This window comes from Anser brachyrhynchus (genome assembly GCF_964034855.1).
Source record: "Anser brachyrhynchus genome assembly, chromosome: 3".
In the NCBI taxonomy this organism is placed as follows: domain Eukaryota; kingdom Metazoa; phylum Chordata; class Aves; order Anseriformes; family Anatidae; genus Anser; species Anser brachyrhynchus.
In genome coordinates, this window is record NC_137696.1 from 25,143,469 (window position 1) to 25,169,952 (window position 26,484).

At 38.1% G+C, this 26,484-nt stretch overlaps 1 protein-coding gene across 28 annotated transcripts in view; it reads right to left on the reverse strand.

Moving 5' to 3' along the window:
* The window catches only part of ESRRG (estrogen related receptor gamma), a 404,991-nt gene that overhangs the window by 101,751 nt on the left and 276,756 nt on the right, over positions 1–26,484 (reverse strand). For all 28 annotated transcript variants that reach the window (XM_080585075.1, XM_080585053.1, XM_080585064.1 and 25 more), the window contains one exon: positions 13,974–14,090. In XM_080585075.1, the coding sequence (XP_080441201.1) occupies positions 13,974–14,090 (117 nt within the window). The remainder of the gene's footprint in view (positions 1–13,973; positions 14,091–26,484) is intronic.

Here is a 26,484-nt window from a genome sequence, read left to right on the forward strand (position 1 = left end):
AAAATCAAAACCAACACACAATAAAGCTTTCTCTCTCTCTCTCATTGGGTGAGAAAGGGGTGGCAACGGCTGGACTTTGAAGTCTGGGGCTGAATGACACATGAACCTTGGAGAAGTTCCACTTCTGGCAGTCCCATTAACACCATGCCATTTTATTAAGCAACTCTTGTTCACTTCATCTTAGGTTGACTATTATAAAAAGGGGATACTGCCTACATCACGGTAAAGCTCTAAAACTTAAAATAACTATTCCCTGAAAAATAAATTGTTGATAGGTTCATGAAGCATTTGCTACAAAACAAACATGTTGTACAAGCTTAATATTTTTCAAAGTCAGTAAACAAGTTTCCTAAAAATCTGTAAAACACAGTGAACCTGTACTGTTCAGATACCAGAGATATGGATTTCCCCTGCTAACTACTATTCAAACTGAACACTGTATGTTTACTATTAGTATTACCTAATGTTTTTCAGGCAAGTAAGAATATGAGGTTGATGGTCATGAAGGCAACAGGAGGGCTGTACCTGCAAGAATCTGATGGGGTTTGTTCAAGGTTAAGGGCAGACATACTACAGGTGTGCAAGTGTGACTTACCTTCAGCACCTTCAATGTTTGCCTTTGAGAGGACCTGGACTGCTTTTGTCTTATAACCTCCATTTTTTCTTTCCATTTACACATATGAACAAATATAATAGCCATATTTATTCTACCTATAAATCGTGATTAAAATTATGTGTGAGTAAGGAACTTGACTAACTCAGGTCTAACAAGCTTAAACAAGAAAATTTTACTGTGAGTCAATTTTTTTGTTGTTAGTAAGACATTTTATACAGAGGAGCTGTATTTTAAATCTAGGTTATACAACATGGTATTCCACACTTGATAACATAATCTAATATACCTGTATTTAAATAAACAACAAAGGTAAGATTTTTAAACATTTACTTGAAGGCAACTAATTATTATGCAGCTTTAGACAGCACAAATGGACAATCAACATTAAACATGACTGGTTTTTAAATTCTTCATTGCTCAGCTGGAGGGAAGTATTACAAGGCCAAAAAACAGAGCTGCGGACAGCTGGCTTTGTGCACTACCGGTTCTCTGCCTCAATTTTCAACCCATTCATTTCCTTGGGAAAAAAAAAAAAAGAACAGAGGAAAAAAAGGAAAAAAAATCTAAACTAGGCCACACAAACATACAAAGCAAGCCTGGGTCTCCAGGACTTTCATTGTCTCAGGGAGTCGTCATCACCCTGAACCCTCATTAAAGCTGAAGAGATGCTGGAACGGCATTAAAATGAATGCAAACCATTTGCCGCAATCTTCTGCTCACACCATCTCCAAATGAAGGCAGGCATTGCATAATCCAGGCAGCTAGAGCTCCTGACAGGTGGATGATTTATGCTCATAGTCGGAAGAATCGGAGAGCCTGCAGAGGACACAGCATGAGCAAGGTGGTGGCGAGACAGATGCTCTCAGTGGGCTTGCAGAGGCTGGCAGGCTCCAGCTAGCTCAGGTGCAACCTGAACACTTTAGTACTGAACTCATATTGCCTAGATTCCAGCACAGCAAGATACCATTTACAATATTATGTACAGTAGATATACTATCAAACCTATCTGTGTGCTATATATTTTTCTCTGTGTATACACACACACACACACTATGTATGTGTATATATATGTCTTCCTATTTGCAGTTCAACTTACTGTGTTTACGCTCGCTTTGCATGTGCATATTCTCCACTGAAAAAAGAAAGGGCAGATTAGGACAAATTCTGCATTGTTACTGCCACGCAGCATAAGTGAAACCACCAGAGTTGAACAGATGTAAGTGGGGGAAGAATTTGGCTCTAGCTTTCAGAGAAGAGAGATAGATGTGGGATAATGAAAATCCTCAGTGTTGTAAGAGTCTTTGAAAGCTAGGACAGAAAATGACCAGAGGAAAGATGAAAACATCTACAGGTCCAAATGCACTGGAGTATTCTAGTCACTTATGTTGAGCGTCTGCAAACACAGGAAATGTCACAACTGCATTGTCCTGCAGTAAACACACAGTATTAGCAAAATATCATGAAAATGATACTTGTGTCATCTACATTTTAAATTTACTTTTTAAATGGAAGGAGTTCTGCTCTGATATTTTGGAATGTCTAAAAATCCCATCCTAAACTGCAACTTTATTCCCAATCATGTAATTCATCTTCCTATTCAAAAGGGAAGTATGTGTAATAGATGTGGGGATTTGAACTTTCACTCCTGTTCTGTAAGCAAGAGACTGAATTCTTAAAAATATGTATCAAAACCACACATACTAACAAAACATTATACCTGTTCATATCACACAAACAGGCAGAAGCAAATTTATTCCTCTAATATAAAGGTAAGAAAGGATTAAATTATCCTACCTTGAGCATAATAAAACATTTCACCTGCCTGATACACTGTTCTGCCACATTTTCCAGTCAAACTTGTTACTTAACAGAGTCTGTCGTTTTCTGGGGCAACCAAAGAGTTAAAGCATTCAAATATGCACGCTGCAGGTTATCTGGGTTGAATCTGGGACTTTGCTGACTCTCAACTCCTTTCCACTTTAACAGATGGGGTCAAAGGTGGAACTGCAGATGAGAATTAAAGACACATACATCCCTTTAATCAGATAACACATTCAAAGACTTGCAAATTCCCAAGAAGCCACTTTACAGGCACGTGTCATGGGCCAGTCCATCAAGGGGGAGGGAACTGTGGAGAGGAGGTGAAATAAGAGGACTTATTTCAGCTAACCAGCATTAAAAAGGCAGGAAATTAGAGAAAACAAATGGGAACAAAATGGGATGGATTGCTAGCATTCAGAATGCCTTCTGATTGCACAAATCTCCCTAGAGAGAAACTCCAACATTTGAAACCTTCACACTCCGCATCCAAATGCTTTTTCTAACTTCATTAAGCAGCCGTGTTTAAGAATACTTCATAACAAGTATTTTAATTAGAGATGAGCTGAAGTATCTTGCCAGCGTGGATATCTTCAGCAATACCAGGATGCCCAGGAGGAAATACAGTCATTCAGCCTGGCTAGTACTCACAAAACAGTGCAGGTCGGGAACAAGAACCTCAAGAAATTAATGATTCTCTCTCCCACCTGGCCAGAAAAAGATTGCCTAGAGGATATGTGCTTGCAGCAACTGCTTTCTCATCAGCATTCTTCTGATACAATTGTGGTATGAAGAAGAAAAAGAATAGAAAATCATGAAAATGAGAGAAGATAAAAAGAGAAGAGAGGAATCTCAAGTCATCTTAGCTAGTCTGTGGATTTGTTCTCTGATTACTGGATTCCTTTGCACCTTGCACATCACCAAGCAATGGGGCATGTAGCATGCTCTGTCAGACAGAAAGCGCTGGCAAAGAGTACACCTGTACACACCAGGCTCAAAGGTGTTCCACCTTCTTTTTTTTTGTCTGAAAGCCAGCCAAAGATTTGTATTTTGGGGTGATGCTCTTGAGAGCTGTTGAAAAGAAGGAGCCTATTCAGTCCTTCATCGTAAATTCATCACACATACAGGTTCCATTCTCGGCTTGAGAACCTGAGGTATAAATTAGGGAGTACATATATGATCTCAGATTTTTTTTTGTTACATCTTTGAGCAAGAATTCCCTAAAGAAATGCATTTAAACTGGTACTTTAAAATAGTTTTCTACTTTTTAAGGTAAACATTCATTCTCCTATTTCAGTATTTCGCAAGCTCATTTGTCTTAAAATTGGAAGCTTAATTGTTTTCATTAAAAGTTTGAGAGGGAAACCAGCAAATGACTTGTGAACCCCAAAATCTACTCAGACCAACACCTCTCCTAACATTTAATAATCCATGGGCAAGTACCTCATTCTGGATCCAAAGTGTACTTGTGTCACCCCCTTAATCATCTTACCTTAACTGATTCCACATAGTATATCCAGAATTACAGTAGTTCTGGTGACTACAAGTACCTTCGTCTTCTCACTTTTCAGTGGATAACCCTTGGGACTGGTCACGCAATGAAATGTAAGCTGCCAGTTTCTTAAGCTATTGTTGAATTACAGAAAATATGAAAATGAGGTAGAAATCAGGAAACAGAGATTTTAGACACCATTGTAAACCCAAGCTAGGAGGCTGTCACTAAAAACACCCTGTGGCTGCACAACTATTTAACAAATGATCTAAGACAGATCTGTTGATTGATTCAGACCAGGAAGAAAGGCACGGCCCATCTGGAAAGCCTTCTTTCAGTCATCCACTGTACTGAAAAGGAATATCAGAAAAAGACAAAGGGCAAAGATGATGTGATAAATAATTTTGATAGGGCTGACTGGAGATGCCAAGAACAGCACTGCTGTGTGAACTACCTACCTCTTGGCTAGAAAAAAGAAAGACAGAGGAACGTTAAGCTGATAAGTCTTATATTATTTGCTGATTTCCAGAATCTGCATGTGTACAGCATGCTCAAAGACAACAAAATTTTTTCTTGCTAGTCAAGTGATTTTGCTGCAAAACATTTCTAGCAAACCAACAATTCTGCCTCGGAGGGCAGAGACAGGAGGCTAAGCTGATTATAGAACTGTATCATGGACTTCCTTTTGGAAAGTATACTAATTTTTCTAAATTAACTGTTTTAATAATTAAGTGTTTTAACATGGACTGCAATAGGATCCTATAGAAGCAAGCTGTTCAAATTTTTGGGTTTGAAACTGCTGCGCTACAACTGTATATCAAATTGGCATCTCAGCTTGTATCTGATGATCCTGAGAACTAAAACCAGTTGTTTGGAAAAACAGGCGAACATATTAACTTTGCTGGAACAATAAAGAGCAAACAGGAAAATACTGATATTATTCAGTAAGTGAATATATTTAACATAGCTTGTGTTTGACTTTCTCTAGAATCATTAATCTAATAAAGGACAATTGCAGGTTAAAATAAAGCTACGTTTTTCATTTATTAAAGATTAATACCTATATTAAGTCACTATTATGAGTGAAACAGAGTCCTCACATAGTTTCACTTTTCTGTGAAATACCCAAACAAAAAAATAAAAAAGAAAAAAGGCTGGTTAGATGAGATCTATTACTAGAGTAACTAGTAAGCATGGCAAAATTTGATATAATGACAATTCACTGCTGAAGATGACATTTATTTCAGATTTCAGACTGCTGACTTTCAAGCACAAAAGCCATATTACAGACTGTAAATGAAATAATATTCATGCCTCAAATCGTGACTTAGTGAGTTGAAGTGACAAAGACCCTCCCCCCACTGCTGAAAACACCTCTGGCTTAAAAAAGGACAATGATTGACCATATAGAAAATTGTGGCTTAATTACATTAACATCCCAATAAACCAAGTTGATTGGAACATTTTTTGTAGGACAGCAGAGATTTAGAAGTGTGAAATATTCAAGGGATAGCACCATGTGAGGTCAGAGGTAACAATTGCAGATGGTAATTTTAGCGCTTCTTCAACTCATTCATTGCTTTGGCTGAGTGAAGAGGCCAAGAGAGTTCCTGAACCTCCAACCTTTTTGATGCCAATCCATCCCAAGCAGCAAAAGTCTGCCTGTACACCTGCCACATGGGTTCCACTTAGCAGCACCTACATCATTTCAGCACTTCACCCCCAATAATCCCACCATACATCCTGAAGTTTCTACTAAGATTTTACACAGCGAGAAGTCTTACTGGGGAGATGTGCGTGTAAACAAAAATAAAAAAAAAAAAAAAGAGGTTGGCTCCAAAGCGGCATTTCAGAGATATGCATTTGCATCGCTGCTAAATGTACCTTCTACATGGGATGCTAAATCTATTCCCCTCAAAGAGGGGATGTGCAAGAATCTGCAGGGCAAAAGAAAAAAGAGAAGAGTGAAGAATACAAATAACATTAATGACACACTTTACAAAATGAGCCCTATTTAATATAGAACAGGACCCATATAGAAGAATTGAAGCACTCTGCAATAAATGGCAGTGCCATATTGATGTATGTGTTTATGGGTGGTGGAGACCAAGAATGAAAGGCAGCTATTTGTCTGGGAGCTCACGGGAAAAGATGCTGTATCATGCACAGTCCTACATCCTTCAGACTTGTCTCTACTTTCCCTTATCACTTATATTGCTGTCACTGTACTTTCAGTGCATAAGCAAATGTTCACATCTTTTTTAAAAAAATGGAATAATTTCTAGGAAATTAGAAAAATACAGCTTCCTTATTTTAGGTTCCAAAGACATATGATAAATGAGGACGTTCAGTTAACAACCTCTGATTGCACTGATTATATTTTTTCACCCTAAAATTATTACTTTTAATGCTATTCCAATCTAAGCAGACTTCTGAATCTACAGAACCTCCTCCTTCTAACTCTGAAGAAGTAACAGGTATGATATGTGCACTAACAAAAACACCACAGACTTCAATCCCATTCTAAAACTTTTACGCTCCCTACCTTTAATAACAAAATAGTACCATAACCATAGGCCAAATGCCTTCTTGGCCAACACGTACCTGACCCAAACAACTACAGTCACTAGGACTCTCACCAGTGATGGCTGTGGGAGCAGAATCAAGCCTAACATCTCACCCCACGCAAGCTGCAGATAGCTGGGACAGCAACAACTCTGACCTCAGACCCACAGAAGCTAGCCTCAAAAATGTACCTACCTTCACACATCTACGGAATGCCAAGGAATGTAGACAGTTCTCAGACACAGACACGTAAACCCTACTGCTTTCTATATATTCACTTATATTGCCTCTTTTATGGAAATGGAGTATTTGTACAAAGGGACAACTGTAAAACAAAATTGTACCCAGTAAGAGAGAAATTTGGCTGTAAAGCCTGTGTCCAGTGAACTGCTGGGACTCCTCTGTTTCATTTTGGAGAAATCAGTGGGACCAAAAATGCTCGGAGTCAGACCACAAGGCAGACTGGCACAACACTGCAACACAAGCGCTGTGAGAAGTTCTCAGGGGGCTGACAGCTGCTGCTACCTGTAGGTACTTTGGCGTGATTTCTACCCCCAGAAAGAACATCCCCACCTCCAATATTTGCTTTGCCTTGAGTAATTTCTTCATGGATGAATAGCAATGCTAGTTGCTTGAGCTCACGATAAACACTAACCTGCAGTTGAATCGTTTGTCCGTCCTCATCAGTTACAGAGAGTGGCTAGTCATGAGCCATGTTTTAGGGCAGACAAATTGGGCTGTCAGTTCTAATGTCTGAACTGGGCTATCAGGCCACATTTTGGTTAGGGGGAAAGAGGCCTACTTATGAACACCAACAACACTTAGAGATTAGTTTCTATTGTTTCCAAGGAGATTTAACAGGTCCTAGTATATATTAAACCAAGCACAGGTTGCATGAAAGCAAGAAAAGGAAAGAAAGGGGGAAGAGGCAAAGAAAAGAGGGAGTGAAAAAAGGGGAAAAGTGGGGAAGGAGGAAAAAGAGCGGGACTGGTGAATGGAAAGGGGAAGAAGGAGCAAAAGAAAGGGGGCAAAGAAGTAAAAGAAGAGTAACAGACACTTCCAAAAATACCTGTAGTAGAAACCAAACTCCCTCATAGCACACTGAAACACAGAAAAGGCTTGATACTGAAAAGAGACTTCAACAGAAGGCACACTGTGTTATCTCTTGATGTGATAACACGGAAGCTTTGTTTAATATCCTGCATTAATGAAGGAGCTCCTTAAGTGTAATATTACAATAGAGAGCATAAGAAATATCACTGAGGTCAATGCAGTTCTATTAACTGTCATCCTGTACAGAAATATTTTCTCTGAATACCATTAACGCTTTCTCTTTCCTTTTGTTCTAATTTCTGAAGGCAGCAGAAACTTAAACTTCCTCCACAATAATTTTTGCTTTCTTCCTCGCAGACTAATGGTATTAGACTTTGAGAGAAATTTACCTTGGCAATGTCTTATGTACAGGTCTTTTCAAAGGAGACGTTGTTAGCAGGAATCCTATTAAGCAGGCTTTTTTGCTAGCCTCAAAACATAGGTCATAACACATTTCTAGTTATAAAGAGGATTGCTTAGTTTTATTTATTATTTTCAGAGAGAATCCATTAATCTGTTCCTCTGCATATCATGCATCTCTTCACATAAGGGTAAACTCAAACTGTCTATTCTCCCTGCTGTATCAGATCCATTTTCATAGACTGTCAAAACCAGAAAAGATCAATATGATAATTTAATCTGATCTGCTGCCTAACACAAGCAAAAGACATTCATACAGTAATCTTTTCATAATAATAATTTACGCTTGAAAATGCATACGCCTCTCTAAAAACATGTTCTTGTACTTGAATTAATGAGACCTCTTAAAGTTCAAAGCAAAAATACTTTACAGAGCACCCCAATTTTACTAGCTGCAAAAGTTAACATATACTAAAAAAAAGTTTAACTAATATATAATATTATTCTGGTTCATTACATTACTGTGTCCATCTAAAAGACTCTAGCATTTTAAAAACTGTCAGTAACTGCTTTTATTTCAGGTCAATGCTGAAGTGATAACTTAAAACACAGACTTTCTTTACAGAAAAGGCAGATTCTGACTATTGCCTTAACACTACCCAAGGGATGCTGAAGTGTACTTTGAGAGACTGTATAAAACCTTTCAAAAAAACTCAAGCAAACTACTGTATGAGAAACATCGAAGGCTACTCATTGAGGAATGTGAGCACAATATGCAAACCGTACTACAATGATGGAAAGAGGATTCTTTTGGGAAGGGCTACATGAAGTCACCATTGCCAGATGACAAGCTTAGAGATTTTCTATTCATTTTTGGAGGCTGCCTGACTGCTAACATACTACCAACAGCAAAGATGCATCAAAAGGAAAAGGTATATTGCCAATTTCCCCACAACATAGATTGCTAAACCTGCCAAATGAGCAGCCACCTAATGTAGCTCCACCAGTTTCCATTTATACTAGGTGAGGACGTGGCCTCCTGTTTTTAATACCTGGGCTAATTAAGCTTGAATTCTGTCACCCTGCTTATTCTAACTGGGTGCTGATGGCAATTTCTAAAGGCCATCTATTCTTAAGGAAAATAGAAATGTACTTACATGAAGAAAACCAAATTTTCTTCCATTTCACAATGGTTTGATATATTTTTCAAATAAACTTAAATTTGTTTCCTTATGTATCAGCCTCTTACGATCCCAACTTTCTGCAGTAACAAGCAATGCAGATCAACCACTGCAAAAAAATTCCTAAAAAATTCTGAAAACATCCAGGTATCAGAGAGATAGTAGTTTTTTTGCTGTCAACAATCCTCTAAGAAGTATAAACTAGCACTGCCTAGTAAGGGCAAACTGTTAGTGCTACTCAATAGGTTCCTCTCTTAACTGTAATTCTGAACCTTGCTACGGTATAGGGACAAAAAACTGAGGCTGTAGCTTTGCCTTCATGGAGAAAACTGAAACATACAGAATAACCTCTTGAGAATATAGTTGTACGAACACTGTATCTGAAACAAAAAGTTTTATTTTGAAACAATTACTCCAGTGGAATTATTTTGTATGGATTGTTATTCTAACTTCTGTGATAAATTTGGAATAGCGTCTTCCATCATAGACACTTGCCAGTAAGCTGGTTCCATATTAAAAGGCATAAAGAACTAGTGTGTGACTGAAAGTAGAATTCAACCAGACCTACTAGCAACTAGGCAAAAAAGAAAAAAAAAAAGTCTGACATCTACCCATGATTTCCCACATGAACTTGCACAGTTTTACATCCAATTTTGTGTCATAGAAAGGAAAACAAAATCACAACCCCCATTTCTGAATCCAACTAGCTGTATAAAAAGTCAAAATTGCTAGAACACAAAATCCTGCACATGAACTTAGATTTAATTTTACCACCTGAACCAAAGTAATCACTGGCTTCTGAAGTGTTTGAAAGGCCAAACTTAAAAGACTGATTATAAAACAACAGAAATGAAAACTAGAGAATGTTTTAAAGCACTCATTTTTTAAAAAAAAAAAGGGTGGGGGGTAAATTGTGGGGTTTACACCTTTTAGCAATTATTATATTATTTAGAGAATCCACTAGGGATACATTTCAAGTGTTCTTCCCTCGACTACACAAGAATCTTTATGTTGTTTCATCTGTTCTTGTGAATCTGAGACAATCCAACAAAACATAAGCAGTCAAAGAAACAATTATTTCAGAAGCACCAATTGTGATCCTTGAAAATCTGATTTTTCATAATACTGAAATAAAATTAAAAATAGAAAAGTGTAAAATATCTTAGTTAAGTGTACTCCACTGTGCTATTAATAACCATTACCTAGGAATGTAAATGAAACCATGACACACTTATATTTGTCATGCTTAAAAGCTCATTATCATCTACTGAATGCTTCAGTATGAAGCATAACACATACTCAAAAACCTCCATCTACTTAGACTTACGTTTTCAAGTAACAGCCCGTGGGCTATAACAAAATGAAGTGTTCCTCTGAATCAGCCTGTAGAGATGTTCTTGTACCACTCCACAGGAGATGCAGACAGGAACCACCACTTCAATGCCACCCCGGTTATTACATTGCTTTACCCCTCCTTCTCTAGCTTCTGGCCTTAATTGTTAAGACTTATTTATGTTCTTAATGATTTAGAAGACTCAACAATTAAGAACCTCTATCTGGGTGTTATTGGCTACGACCCATCAACACCCTTGACAATAAGAGCAGAAATTCCCTGCTCCACCCTGCACCCTGTATCACACATGAAGAAAAATCCAGTTCCCTCCCAACGTGTGACCCTCAAGACATGGCCTCAAAATTGTAATGCTAGGTCTCTCACAGAAAGACTGGATGCTGGATGAAAAGTGCTAATATCTTCCACCAGTAAATGATCTAACATGCAAGTGCCATAAGATAAAGCAACTATGGGTATATTTGTTATGTCTAGTCTTTAGACCAGTTAGTCTTCAGACCTTACCCTGAAAGTTAAAATAAAAAACTCAGGATCTTTTTCCAGGTACTGAAATGAATTTCATATAACAATTCACAAAATGGCAATGTAACGAAGTCTTTCCAAACATGAAGGGAGGGAGGCACAATGTCTGCTAATTGTTTCACTTATGACTATATTAAAAGCTGTTTGTTAAGGAAAATTTCTAGAACAAAACTCCCCACCAACAGGATAATATTTCTGGAGAAGACACATATTGGCAGATGTGCAGAAGTTCTTGTAAGGAATATGATGTTCCTCTCAAAGCTGCTTAAACTCGATTTTATTTCAGGTCTGCAACTAAATTTTTTTTTAAATAGATTTAGGCTGTCAATTTTCAGGCATGCTGTGCCATCAGCATGTAGAGACTGCTGTGACAAACGTGGAGGCTGTAGCAGCAAATTTTATTATAAACTGGTAATTGAATTGAACAGGTTTACATTTGAATAGATTTACTGCCGCATGATCTCTGACATGCTGCATGGGACTGAAACCCTTGTCTATACATAAAGAAACATTTAAGATGCTTTGACGTGAGATAATGCCTACTGGAAGTCCATGCTAATCAATAAATTTACACCACTTTACACACGGAAAGAAAGAAGTACATTATCTTTCTTTACATTCTGTGCATAAAGGATGCTGTCAAAGTCAAAGCCAAAACTCATCTCCAGACATTTCCATATATTAAACAACAACAATAACAAACAACTGTCTCCAAAAATACCTTCTGAGTAAAGCAAATGAAAAAACCTCTATTACAAACACAGCTATAAATTGTAGTATGAATCAGCATTGTTTCAGAAGTAAAAGTGGCCACTAAAATGGACTGGAAAACAAATCCCCCTTACAGGCTCTTTCAAGTTGTCCTGTTAGGTTGTAGGGTAAGCATTACATGAAAGAATGGTAAGCTAGCTCTCTTCTAAATAAACAGACTCAGTGATTAAAAATAAGTAGAAACTGCAGTGTGTTTTGACAGAAAGACTCACACAGTAAGAGCGGAAGAACTACAATCTGCTAAGGAGGTGGGCAAACAAAGGAATTATTTTGTCATTGCAGAACTTTCAAAGAAAGGCATGTACTGTTAGGGTACAAAATTTATGTAATTCTGACAAAGAAAACTACTGTGAGATTGATTTGCATCCACAGACAATGATCATTCGTGCAAAAAATCTGATTCATATGAATCTGAATCGTCTAAATTACCTCAGTTACCAAAATTATGTGCAGAAATGTAGTAATTCTGTGCACAACTTTGATAACTGAGATAATTGCTCATTCGTAGAAGAGCCACTTAATTTCCTCACGCAGTCCCAGAAGCTGCACACAAACTAGATTTGCAAATACATGTGTTAAGGGGCATGCAACTCTGTCTCCAAAATTTAAAACTAGCCTAAACCAATTCACCCGAATGGACTGTTGGTAGCACTGTTCCATCTCCAGATTGTTCAACATATCTGTATGATAGCTTACTATCAATATGGAATACTTAACTTATCAAAAAACATGTTAAGAAGCACAGTCCCTTTCAAAGGTGCCATGCTCAGACATTCCTTTCATTCTACAGTTTATCTAAGCATTATGGCTTTAAAGAACTGCTTCGAGTGGTCAATGACATGAGGATTTTTGGCAATTAAGGAACCTGCCCACTACCACTGGAAGAGAGGGTCAAATCCTGCCATTCTTACTGAGTCAAAATCCCCACTGAATCTGACAGGAGTTTTGCTCAAGTAAGACTAAGGACAGCAGGATTTGGCTCACAGGATCATAGCGTCTGCCAAAGCAGTTGTACAGAACAAGGTTTATTCTTAGTAAGTATAATCCAATAAGAATATGTCTGTAGGTCCGCGATAGGTCTAATTTGCCCATCATCTCTCCACTGGTCTATGTTGTTCTTGGATTTTACCCTGATAGCTGTATACCTAAATCTGTTTTAAATTACCATCAAGCAATTTGCAAAAATTAGCCGTTTATTAAAGCTGACTTTTTAAGTACCAACAAAACAAAATTGTATGGGACTATTTTAAAGTGGTTGCTTAAGAGAAAGTACTCTCCAGTATTGGAGACAATATTTAGAAAGCATTACATTGATTTTATTTTAAAAGGTTATCTTGCTCAGAAGTCCATGGCGTATTCTGTTATTCTTTCTTGGTGGTAACAGTGCACTACAATAATAACGTTTGCAATACATGCACATAAAAGTGTATTTTTGCACATACTTTAACAGCAATAGAAGTGCATGTTAGGCAACCAAGAATCAAAGAATTATGTCTTTTTCTAAGGCAGATGAATCACGTTCCAGGTGAGAAAGCACTGTTTCTTGGAAACATTTTCTTATGTTTATCTGTTATTCAGTAACTTCAAATTGTAACTGATGAATCAAAACACCCAACATATACTTACAGTGAGAGGCAGAGGTTCTTGCGTGCTTACAGATAAGAGGGGTGGATTCTCCCCTTCTGTACGCCAATACTTGCGTAGTTACAGCAACTTCAGTAGTCATACTCAAGATTTATGTTTAATTGAGAAGTGACCCTTTCGCTTGTCCTAATGGCATGCAGAATGAGCAAAAACAGGAAAAAGAGGGCACAATGTGCAGTTCTGATAGAACTTGGAGAGACTAACAGTACAAAAGGAATAGAGGAAAGAAATCTTTGAAAATTCACGATGTAAAAGTGTGAAGGAAAATGAGAAGATATTTTCTGATGATTATTCTATTAGTCATCTACTGAAAGAGAGTGAATGCGGGGGCACATTTTTGCTGTACTCCAACTAAGACAAAACGTTCCAGAAAAGATGCACTACACATAGATACACCTTGATTCCTTAGCCGACATTTAGGTCTGTCAAGAATAGCAAGTATACATGAAAATTGCCTTTACAATAACCGATCAGAACACTCACCTATCTCTCTTCTTTCCTGATTGCCCTACAATTGTTGCATGCATTTGCAGAGATACGTATTGACTTGATCAGTCTTACCTTCTTTCAGCATGCCAACTTTTAGACACTTCATGAAGCGGCAGGCTTGGCAGGACTTGCGTCTGCGCTTTGTGATTTCACATTCATTTGTTGCTGGGCAGCTGTATTCTATGTTACCTGTAATAGAAAGCACAGGAAAAAAGAGGTATTCAGAATCACTAAAACACCAATAAAGCGGATATACAAGTACTCGTGCAATTGCTGTTGTGCGTAATTTTGAAATATATGAAGAACGAACAAATCTCTAAAAAGGAAGCACCTTTGAAGTAAAAATAAAAAGCCAAATTAAATGACAAGATTTTTGATATTTTTTTTTATTTAGACAACTCTATGTAAAAAAACAACCAAACAAACAAAAATATCACCATAATTAATAAGAGTCTGCATCTGGGTCCATACATGAACACATGGTATCGAGCAAAATCCTTTGCATTGGTTATTCCTGCTGGTAGGATGTACAAAGCTGCACACACACCTGGGCTCCTAAGCTGAGCTCTGTTTCCTGTTGTTCACCAATTTCATTAGTCTTTTTTTGGACAGAATATGAGAAAGTGACTGTTGTGCTTTATTGCACAAACAGCTGGAAGAGGTTCTTCAGAACCTCTCCCTTCAGAAGAGCAGGCACAGTGCATCAGACAGTGCTCAGCTGCACTGATATCACTGCACTTAGCACATCCTACAACTGCTAGGTCAGACCTCTTTGCCAGGGCATCTCCCCTTCTCTGCTCTTCATACAGAGTTCGTGTACAGACAGGCATCAAAAACAGAATCATCCTTCGGAAGTTGTAAGAACAACAGAAACTGGGGGAGATGTTTGCCTCTGTCTCTTCCAACCCTCCTTAAGGCCTAGAACAAGCCAGATCCTTAAACGTGAGCCCTCTGTGGCAAAGCACTGTTTCAATTTTTTATTACTGTTTCAAACATATTCATTCTCAAAAATAGAAGAAAAGCCTGAAAATTAATGCAAAAAACATGTATGAGTCATTCTTTTCATGTTTTTTCAACACACATCTTTGGGAATCCAAGTCCAGATGAGAGAACGTTCATTCTCTTTTGTCCCGGTACCACTGCACTTGTCATAGAAAGCTAGAAAGCTTAGCTCAGCTTATTCATCTGCCTGGCCACGCATTCTATTGCCCATGACAACATTCAGTATGACAGACTTTGCAGCAGTCAGAAGTTTTATCAGGAAACTGACTTTCAAATAAAGTATCTTCCCCATCAGCCTGTCACATCTTGCTTTAAAGGTATTTCTTTACTTTCTAACCCTTTCCCCCTGTGATTAAGTGCATTAGTATCTTAATGAAAATGCATTCTGTTTATTGCCCTCTTGGGAAGCAGGAGGTCATCACACCAAATGCATAAATTGTCATCAGAGACAGTCCGAGCATAATTGCAATTTTGCTGCTCCATGTTTGCTGCACTCGGGGTCCGTCAAAGTCCCCTGAAACATGCGCAGGTTCTAATAATTAGCATAGAGCCTGCCTGGGACCACAGCATTGATGAAATATTTCAGAGTTAATCACACTTTGTAAACACTGATTTATATTGACTACCTTTCTCCAGACTGATGTCTCCTCATTAAATATCACATTAGTGGATTGCAGGATTGCACAAAGACTCAAATGCTCAGCAACTGCTAATTCAACAGGAAGTAATACTTAAACCACTTACATCTATTGAAAATGGGTTAAGTATTTATGATAAAGGAGGTCTGCACAGTACAGTGTAAGTTCTGCTAATAAAACCAACGTACTTTGCACAATTGTTTCAGTCTTTTGCAGGTTTTATTCCTCCTGAACTCTGCTACACGATTGAAGTAACAATGCTGGCAAATAAAATGGGTCTTGGCATGGCTAAATACAAAGAGCTCTCGCTGACAAAACTTAAACTTCAGTTTAGCCTTCTTGTCCTTCCTTGCTTCTGAGAATGAAGTCCTTTAAGAAACTAAGGATATGCTGGGCAGGAAATTTGGCTGGATTTTCCTGCAGACCTTCCTCGTGAAATGCATTAGCAAAGTTAGGACATACTACTTCTAGAAAGATGTGCAGGAAAGGATGTTAAGGGCAAGCTTAAAAAAAATATTATCTTCCCACACACTAGTGAGGTATTTTCAGTAAGGCGGAACCACTACGCAGGGTGGTTCCACCTTACTTAGTAAGTCTTCAGTCTTCCGCCTTACTTATAGTCTTCAAAGACTATCACAGACTTTAACTAATTAACTTCATCATGTTGTAGTAACGTACGTACTACCACCCCCAATTAAAGAAAAAAAAAAAAGAAACAGGAAATCTGAAGTGTTTTGCACTAGATCAAAGACGATCTTTGCACAAGGTCAAAAATTATCTTGATCAAAACTAAGATTAAGATTATGACACAGCACGTCAAGTAGCAAAACTCTGTACTGAAGCAAGCAGAGCACTCGCACCATAGACAGAGCCTTTGTGCAAAGGCACAGATGACAAAGATACAGATTCTGACACCAAAAAGCAGTATTGAAAACCAAAAAAAATGAAAGCAGGGTTGCTTATTTCCCTAAGTAAACTCTTCCAATCCATATCCTGAAATAACAGCTTTGCTCAAAACCCTGTGAACCATGGCAATGGTCTACAGCGTGGTGCACATTATGGGCAGACAACATAATGGATTTTCTCCAAACGCCTGTCACCTAAGGAACTTTAAAATGAGCTACTATTCTCATCGCTTTGATTCCAGAAATGTAGCTTAGACATCAAATCTATTCTTATCAATTGCTTTACATTAATGAGTTATATTATACAGCAGATGCTAGGTCCTAATTTTCGATGCTAGAAAACAGCATTTTGGAAAAAAACTTGGAAGAAGTTGGAAAGAGCTCCTAAAGTGAACACACTGGAATTACAGTAACTGGATATTGCTTCAACAAAGATCCACATCTTATCAGTGGACACACTTGGTTCTCCTGAAGTGTCTCAGTATTTTAAAATATGGCTAGAGTGCAATAACAGTTCAAGGAAACTAAAAGTTTGTCACCGCTTCAGATACGAATGCAATATTTTATCAAATATTTGCATGGATAGACTTCCCCCTACTTTTGGTCAGTAAGCTTTCCTTAAAAAAAAAATAAATGTAACTCATATGTACATGAGTATATATGATACTAGAAATATGTTCTACCTAATGTTCTAGGTATTAATTAATTTTGATTTAAAATAAATTTACTGTGTTGCAAGTCTTCAGAGCTCTCACATTTTATTTACTTCAATACATCAAAAATAAACAAATTATTTAAGTGTTTAGCAATCTGTACTATCTCACAGTTACATTATCCACAGATAATACTCTCAGAACTGCACTGTATTTCAATGAGAAAGATTGAGAAATAAGTTCTGCCATTTACTTGTTTTTGCATGGTGCTAGAGGCTGAAACTGAGCAGCTAGCAAGAATATAACTTGAGTTTGCCCAGTCCTGTCAACAGCTGGAGAGGTAGCCATATTATATGATGAACAGGATCAACATGGCAGCTGTGAGTCTTTAAACTGGGCTGACAAGAGCGATAGAGCAATTTATAATATCTCCTGGCTGGTTTTCAGAAAGGACTGGGCGCTGATTACTTATTTCAGAGTCTTCTGTACAATTAGTTTGCAGGCAATATAATTTTCTCACTTACTCCTTAATAGAATCTTGCAGCTTGCTGGCTGATAGAATAACAGTGGATATGTAAAACTCCTGCCTGAAGTGCCAGAGGATAATTTGTATATTCCTTTCAGTAGCGTAATGGACTTCTACAGTTTGGCAGTTAAAGGGCTGAGTAATGTAAATTAGTATGACGTTTGAAAATAAAAATATATGTCAAATCTTCACTCCCCAAACACATTGCACTGTGCTATAATAATACAATGGGATTTATGCCTGAGACCCTTTTCTCTCGTTATGCCCTGAGGAATATTTATTTTAAAACATTTGTTTTATTCTCCTAATTTATTAAATGTTATTATCTCGGCCACACGATGTGAAAATATTTCTAACACTTCGGGCCTATCAAATGGAAGCGGCTCACTAAAAATAATGCCATTTGATCTTAAGACAGTAAGTGAACTGCTAAAACTTTCACTGCATAACCTGTTCTCTGCTTTCAGATGCTTCAAACTGTAAGATCTTTACATGCAGTTCAAGAACAAGTGGGCCAACATACCATCTTTTTCATCTCACAGATGAGGTTCCGAAGTTACCCGAATGAGATGTAGGGTCGTAATAAAACTTTAATGATATAGGGACATACTTGATGGCTTTACGAGCCAGGCAACTGACCGGACTTAGGCGAGGTTCTCTAGACCATTTTGGCCACTGCTTGCACAGAAGTGACAATGACGTGGGTCAGTAGTTTTGGACCCTCACAGTAACAGGAGTTGAACCATGATGAAAAGGGGGGCCACTGAGAACACAGTGCCTCACGCCTTAGCATCTCACCTCAGACGAAGCTCTTGTCGTCAACAGTTACAACTGTAGAGACTTACAGATACCTGAAGTAAGGAGCTGGCTGTAGATACTGGCTGCCATCTGTGGGACAGGCTGAAACAAGGGTCCCTCTTCCAGAAATATTGACAAGAATAGAAGCTGCAGACAGCAAATCTTAGTAGAAGCTGTATTTGCCTTTTCACACTGTGACATTTGACATTATAACACCAAAGATGCAACCTGATTGCTATGAGCTATTGGAATACACCCAGGAAATCTATGGAGAAGTGAAAGAGATGAGGAAGTCTGAGATGAAGGGTGAAAATGTGTTCAGAAGGAGTACCCATGAGACCTCACAAGAGCAGAAGGAAGGGTGACAACATCAGTACTGAAATGTTTATTGTGTGGGAATGCAGGTCCAGATGGAAAAAAAGGGGGGGAAGGGGGGCAACTAATTATTCTTTCAATGTGATAATTTCAATCCTATCATCTGCTCATGGAATGGTATTTCAGTATTTATTTATTTATATTCAGTAGTGCCCCATTTACCCCGCAAACTCTGAGTCTCTGTAACCTAGTACCTCTTTAAAAAGCATTGTATTTAAAAATCAAGTGTTAGCAGAAGTTCCTACATCACTGGATTCGAGTCCTTCTGAAGTTCACCCTGAATACCACCATCATGCTCTCTTTTCCTGTATCACAGAATCAAAGGAACATACTTTTTGTGAACTGGTATACGTGCAAACTCTGGAAAATGACAGGTAAGCCATGATTATGGCAGTACTCCTTCAGGGAATTAATAAAAGAGAAGTCTTAGAGAGTCACGAGAATCCAAGCCAACACAGAGTGAGCAACACTGTGCTAGGTGATGCCAGGATAAGTAATCCAAGCAGAACAGAAAAAGAACACGTCTAGAGAAACTGAGGAAGAGCAGGTGCTGACAGAACTGAAGAGAAATAGCCTAACTTTGGAACTAAGAACAGAGGAAAAAAAACAGGTGGACTTACATATTTGATATTTATAGGTCACAGCAAAGCTGAACTTAGGAAAGTAAAAATATTTTCTCTCAGGTCAAAATTTTAGTTCTTCTACATTGTGGGCCCTATTTTGCCGTCAAAACTCAACTGAATATAAGCATAAATAAGTATCTTCACAAGTAACGGTTTTCATATTGTTAAGGTCTCAGAAACGGGATCAGGCTGGAATGAGGTTGAATTTGAACCTAACCAAATCCAGTTTTATCTGACAAATCCTTAAATGGATTCACCCGATACTGTAGACAGCTCTATGAATTATAGACCTATGAATTCTGCTACATGTTATCTGGAGCTGATTAACCCTGAAGTTGACTGTATTCACAATTTTTCAGCCAGATGACTTCAGGAACAATATTGCACATGCAGTTCCAGAACGTTTAAAAATTTGATTCCTGAATGTCTTTCCATTCAAAAACTCAAAAAAAAAGGAGATAAGGTCATATATGATGAATTATGCTTATGTCTCTGATGCTTGTGTTGCCTTTTCTGGTATAATAGGAGAAGCAGCCACTTTTTAAATAGCTCTAAAGTACAAGATGGTATTTGACAGAACGATACAGCCAGCTTAGAAGTACTATGCCAGCAGGTCGAGGGAAGTGATTGTGCCCCTGTACTCGGCTCTGGTGAGGCCGCACCTCGAGTACTGTGTTCAGTTTTGGGCCTCTCGCTACAGGAAGGACATGGACGTGCTCGAGCGAGTCCAGAGAAGGGCGACCAAGCTTGTGAGGGGTCTGGAGAACAAGTCTTACGAGGAGCGGCTGAGGGAGCTGGGCTTGTTCAGCCTGGAGAAGAGGAGGCTCAGGGGCGACCTCATCGCTCTCTACAGTTACCTCAAAGGAGGCTGTAGAGAGGTGGGGGTTGGTCTATTCTCCCACGTGCCTAGTGACAGGACGAGGGGGAATGGGCTAAAGTTGCGACAGGGGAGTTTTAGGTTGGATGTTAGGAAGTACTTCTTTACCGAAAGGGTTATTAAGCATTGGAACGGGCTGCCCAGGGAGGTGGTGGAGTCACCATCCCTGGAGGTCTTTAAAAGACGTTTAGATGTAGAGCTTAGCGATATGGTTTAGTGGAGTACTTAGTGTTAGGTCGGAGGTTGGACTCGATGATCTTGAGGTCTCTTCCAACCTAGAGAAATCTGTGAATCTGTGTGAATCTGTACTACATTTCAGATTAAAGCACTACGCTGAGTTGTTTAAAACAAGCCACTGTACTATGTTACTGAATTATAATCTACTTAGAATTTCTAAAATGTATTTTTATTGCTTTTTCTTTTATTCCTAGAAAACAACATAAACAGAGATTTAAAACAGCAGTGTAAAGGTGATGCCAGTTGGTCTGACTATGTGATAATTTTGCATCAGATGCTTATTTTAGATAGATGGGTTTCCAACATCATAAAAACACCATAATTTTCACTATACAACCGATAGTGGTGGGTACTGAATGCCACCTGTAAAGCTCCAAGTACCTTTGATCCCCACTGGAATCAACCACTATTTTCAACAGGAGTCATTTAGGTCCTCTTAAGAAGGAATCCACAGCTTGAAGACCTGCCCACCCAACCTGCCTTTCTCCGAAACCGACTCCCTGCCACCTGGGAGTCACTGAAGAGTTGTCCAACTGAGAAAGACTGAACAACCTGCATTTTGTCCCTGCTGATATTATGCCTAGGCCAATTCTATATAACTTTCCAAGGCAACATGGAAAACTGCCATTTTTTGCCTATGAAAAAAGAGAACATGTCAGTCTCTAAAGTTTTTAAAAAGCACTTTCGCAGCAGTTTGGAAAAAAAAAAAGTCACTTAAAAAGTTATAGTAGTACTAAAATAAATTGCTTGCTAGCTGAGACCTCACATGTGTTTAGTTTCAACCTAGACAGAGCCTCATAGTTTGGGCTGGATCTTTCAGAAGTTTGTTTATAACAGACATTCATGGCAATGATACATAGCATCATACCCATTATTATTATTCATAAACCACAATCTCTCTGAGGATTTCTGATGTATTTGAAATAGCCATGCACAGATCAGGATCCTCGCTGTTATGCCCTAATAATCTAAATACAGCATATAATGTACCAGGCTGTAAGGAAAGCAGAGACAGTAAAAAGGAGAGGGCCATCTGTATGCTTCTGTCTCTTTGGTTCTCAAGTTTCGGTGTGTTTATATTTTATTGTCTCATCTTGTTTGGCTGCCATAGTTACACAGTGACATTATGATAGGATGAAAAGATGTGTTGGAAGTACTCGCTCGCTAGTTTGGTTGGTCCATAGGCACAGAGAAATCAGAGGGAAAGGGAAGATCTATCACTGCTTGCTTAAAATATTCTTTGAAAGAAATGCTGATGCAGACTTTTACTTATATAAGGAAGGCAAATGATTTAATCAGGTAATGATGGATTCAGGTGACATTTAGTGTTAGGTTCACTGGAGGGCTGCCATCTTTGCACCAGAGCCAAGGTCCACAGACTATTGCACTCAGATGCAAGCCTCCACCCTACCTTTCTATAAAAACTAACCTTAGCTACCAGTAAAGATGCTGAAAAGCCATAAAGTCTTGCTTAATTTGCTTTCATTTCCTCCACAAAAATGATGTGCAGAATTATTACAGGAGTCAGCTTTGAGAGATGTAAATTAACCTTCGGAACCCACTTTGGTCATGTGCAACTTTGAATCAAACTTTATGTTGCTCATTTTAAATGTCAGTTTATCTGAATTTACATAGCTAGGTCTAACTTCCCTGATTAAAACTTCCTGATTAAAAAAAAAAACTAGCGTATTTACTGTAAAGTGTTTGTAGATTTACAGATAAACACAGGTAAACATTGTAAAGAGGGTTGAAAAACTTGAACACTAAAGAGATCAAAAGCAACTCTGAAAATCAAAAAGGTGAGCAAAGCACTCCTGGACAGGAACAGCTTTATCTAGCTCCTAGCATGGGCAGGCTCTGAAGACCACAGGAACTACCTTACTGCAGAACTGTAGGGCTGAAGACTTTCAGGTAATCAGCATAAAATGAAATGGCAGACTTGATCTAGTTCACATAATGGTGAGGTAACCAAAAGACAAGTAATTTCCAGGATAGAACATGTCTTGTTTGTGTTAGGAGATACCAACAGGCAATGACTCTCAGGGATAAAGCTCTAAAATAAGACTGAGGGTACGACTGCAGTAGGGCTTCTTACCGCCTGTGCTTTACCCACTGTATATAAATGGAAGACTGCTGTCTCAATAATGTTCATCCAGTTTTCTCTGAAAAATAAACAAAAGAACCAAAGCCCTGGAAATACAAGGACTATAAACTGTGAAATATTTTAGCTTTTGTGGAGTAAATTCAAACACTGTCCAAGGGAAAAAAAAAAAAAAAAAAAGCTGTGACACTTTTGCAACATCACCTTCTTACCAAGAAGGCAATATATCAATACCTAGGGCTTTTCACACTGCCTTTTCATGTTAGTTTGAAGACAATAATACTAAAGGGTCCAAAGACAATAATCCTGAAGAGTTGGAAGAAAGCTGTCTCGATGGAGGCTATTATTTTAGAGAGAAAAAGGCTAAAATAAAACAAAATAGCAAACTATTTTTAAATTAACTCCCATCATCCTTCTACTGAAGGCAAAAGTACCCTTTCAGTCCACTTACAGGAACATTTAAGTAAAGCACTGAGTAATTACATATTATTAATGCAAAATATGTACTTACTAGCCTTTATGATAACTGAGCAAATAAAAATGATGAGAAATGTATTTACACTAAATATTCACTTCAAAATATATAGTAAGTGCAAGACCTCTGTGTTGAACACAAGTCTGCAGCCAGCTGACAACTGAAAATCCTTTTCTCTTTTTTTTTTTTTTCTTTTAAAATGAAAGCTTGGAGTTTTCAAGATAATACAGTACACAGCAAAAACTGTGGAGAGACCCTAAAAATCAATGGCCCTGTAACTATTTTTAGTTCTTGCTATTTTCTACTGTCCCTGATGCTAAGCCACTTTTGGGGAGATTTGGCTGTGTATGTTTCTGAGAGACATTTGCAATCAGCCATCATGTAAATTATCCCAGAAGCAAACAGAGCTGCAGCTGAGTATGAGGCTGAGCAGAGGACATCCAGTTCTCTCAGTCCCATATGTCACAAGAGGTGGCAAAGAATCATTAGATTCTGCTATGACCTAGGACGACAATGACTTTGTATACTCAGCTGGTTTGGGATTTTTTGTTTGTTTGTTGTTTTAAACCAAGTCATTTCTTGTTTTTATTGTTTTGTTATCAATTTTTATCATAACCCATGCATTCTTTACCACAGCACCAAATTTCAATATTTGTGTGCTATGTTAAAAAAAACGCATTCAGAATAGAAAAAACTTCTCTCTGTTGTAATTCAAGAGAGGACTCATTTACTTTTCCTTTTACTTTGAAAAAAATTACCAGGGATTGCAAGAGACAAAGGAGAAGAGGAGAAAAGTGCCAGCCAGGAATGGACATTTTTAGACTAGATTGCTATCACCTGAAAGGGGCTTATAATCTTCATTACCCCTTAAAAATAGGTGTATAGTCCACATGAGAGTGAAAAGCACCTCTTATAAGGGGCTACTAGGTATCCCGCAATGTACTACTTCAACTACTTCACTTCTGTCTTATGTAAGATGTCGGTGGTGCACAGACACCGTGCTGGCGCTCTGAACAGCTGCCTGCGGCTTGCACCTACTGAGATCTGAAAAGGCTTCTTTGAAATGGAAAGAATGGAAAGAATCCCATTGACTTAGTGGAAAGGACTCCAGGCCTGACGTGAACACAAGATTTGCTTCACAGTCTAACTTTGTCAGCACAGCCTTGCTCTCCCAGAAGCCAGGGCAGTTTTGTCGATGACCTCAGCAGAAGTTGCACTTCAGTTCTACAAGTCTGTGCTAAAGCAAAAAAGGTTTGGTAAAACAAATACATTCTCTTTCACTGAATCGATAATAAATTACCCATCGCAAGTAAGGCATTAGGATTTCAAATAAGCAACTCTTTTGGATAAGATAAGCTATTCTTGCATAAGAATAGTTACAACATTTGATTCTCTCTTTACTCTGCTCTACTCTTCCGTATTTATAAATTTCTTTTTTTTTTTTATCCTGTTTTCTTATTTGCACTTATTCAGTTATCAACCTATTTTAAATACAAGCAGAACAAGAACGTGAGATGAACCAGGAAGGGAGAAAGCAGGGGAGACTGACCTCTAGGAACAGGAACACTGAGACTAAATTCTGTCGTTTACAGCGAACAAGGCTCAGGGGAATTCCTCTTCATGCAAGCTCAAAAAGTTGAATATTCGAAACATAAGGAGTAGCTTTTTCTTATATACTTCTTGTCACCTACCACAAACGACGGTTCACCATCGCAAGTAGGATTCACCAAAGCAAGCAGCTTCCGTTATTTCGGATGGTATCTGAAAACTCTCAAACCTGTGCGACAGCTGAGTCAGCACCATTACTGGAGAAGCTACCATGACATTACGATGGTAACATTCTTCCTATTCTTAGTTTCTTCATTATTGCTTTTCCATTCAATGCCTGTGTTTGCCTCATTGCATTATTTTTTTTTTTTTTTGGTCTTTACAGCACCGTCACCTGCTGATGCAGCTAGTGCTCCAGCCCTACTGAGACTTTTTGCGCAGCTGCCAGTTCTAACTTGAGCTGTGTGGCCAAGTCCAGGTTGCTAATCTGGAGAATGACGTCTCTGTCTTGTGCTTCCATGCCCAGAAGCTTGCTGTCTGTGGTGTGGTGTAAAATTGCAAGCTATCTGTTACTGCCAGAAGTCAATACTTCATTCAGTTAAAGGTTTTCTCGCATTTTTTCATGCTCAAAATATGACTAAAATAATCGTGCATTAATTCAGTTCTGTAGGATAGCTATTACACAGCAATTAAATACCATTTATAAAATCAAAGTTTCCAGTTGAAGTTGCCACTTGAAGTTTAGCAGACAGAAATATAAGTTGTTTCACTGGGAACATTTTTGGAGTTTTCCTGAAAATGTTCTTGAAGGTCAAGTGAAATCAGCTACTACTATTTTTTTTTTTTTTTTTAACTTTTTCAAAAACATACTTGAAATGAACATATCGTTTCTGCACATGCATTCATTTTACTTATGAACCTACACCACTAGGAATCTCTGAAGTTATGTTTATTTACTGATTGCAAACTCTGTAACAGTCAGCCCCATTATAAGCACTGAACTCCAATGTTTCTTTTTAGTGGCTACACAGTCATCATGAAATGGGTATTTCATGGTGGTAGAAGGCCCAAATCCCCTAGTAGTAGATTTTCTATGTTTACAACAATTAATTATGGGGAATAAAATGAATATTTTTACTGACAAATTAAAACAACTCTTAGCAATGGCTAAATTAAAGAAAAAACATTAATTTTCTTTATTAATTTTATATTAAATACAGAAGTACTATATTTAAAAAACTTTGACCGAGTGTTTCAAATTTGGGGCTACGTGAAGTTACGAACTGAAAATAACTTTACTCTCCTTAGTACAACTCATTTTTAATAAGAAAAGCATACTGCCACACTGCCTTGCCTTTCCTGAGAATTCCAGGTGCTCAACACCTATGAAAATCAAGCAGGTTTTATTGAGGAGCTTAAATTTGGACTTAGCAACCTAATTTTAGTCTCTGAAGTTTGAATTTAATTTAATGTGACACTATATTCCTGTACAGGCCAAGCTTGGCCTCATGTTCTTTAAATAAAGCACCTTCAATTTTACTTGAAAGGATGATACCTAAATGAAAGTAGAAGGTTATTTTGTCTCCATTGGTTCTGTAGCTAGAACAATTTGCATGACCGTTTATCCCATTCATACTAATTTATGCCAAAATATGTGGCATATTTGTAACAGGTATCAAGAACAGATTAGTAATATAAAGTACTGGACAGAGACCAAAAGCTGCCAACTTACCCTCCTTAAAATGTGATCTTAGAGGCATTTGGTGAACCTCTTAAGGCCACAGTATATTTTATGTCTGAAAGGACACTTACCAATACACTGAAA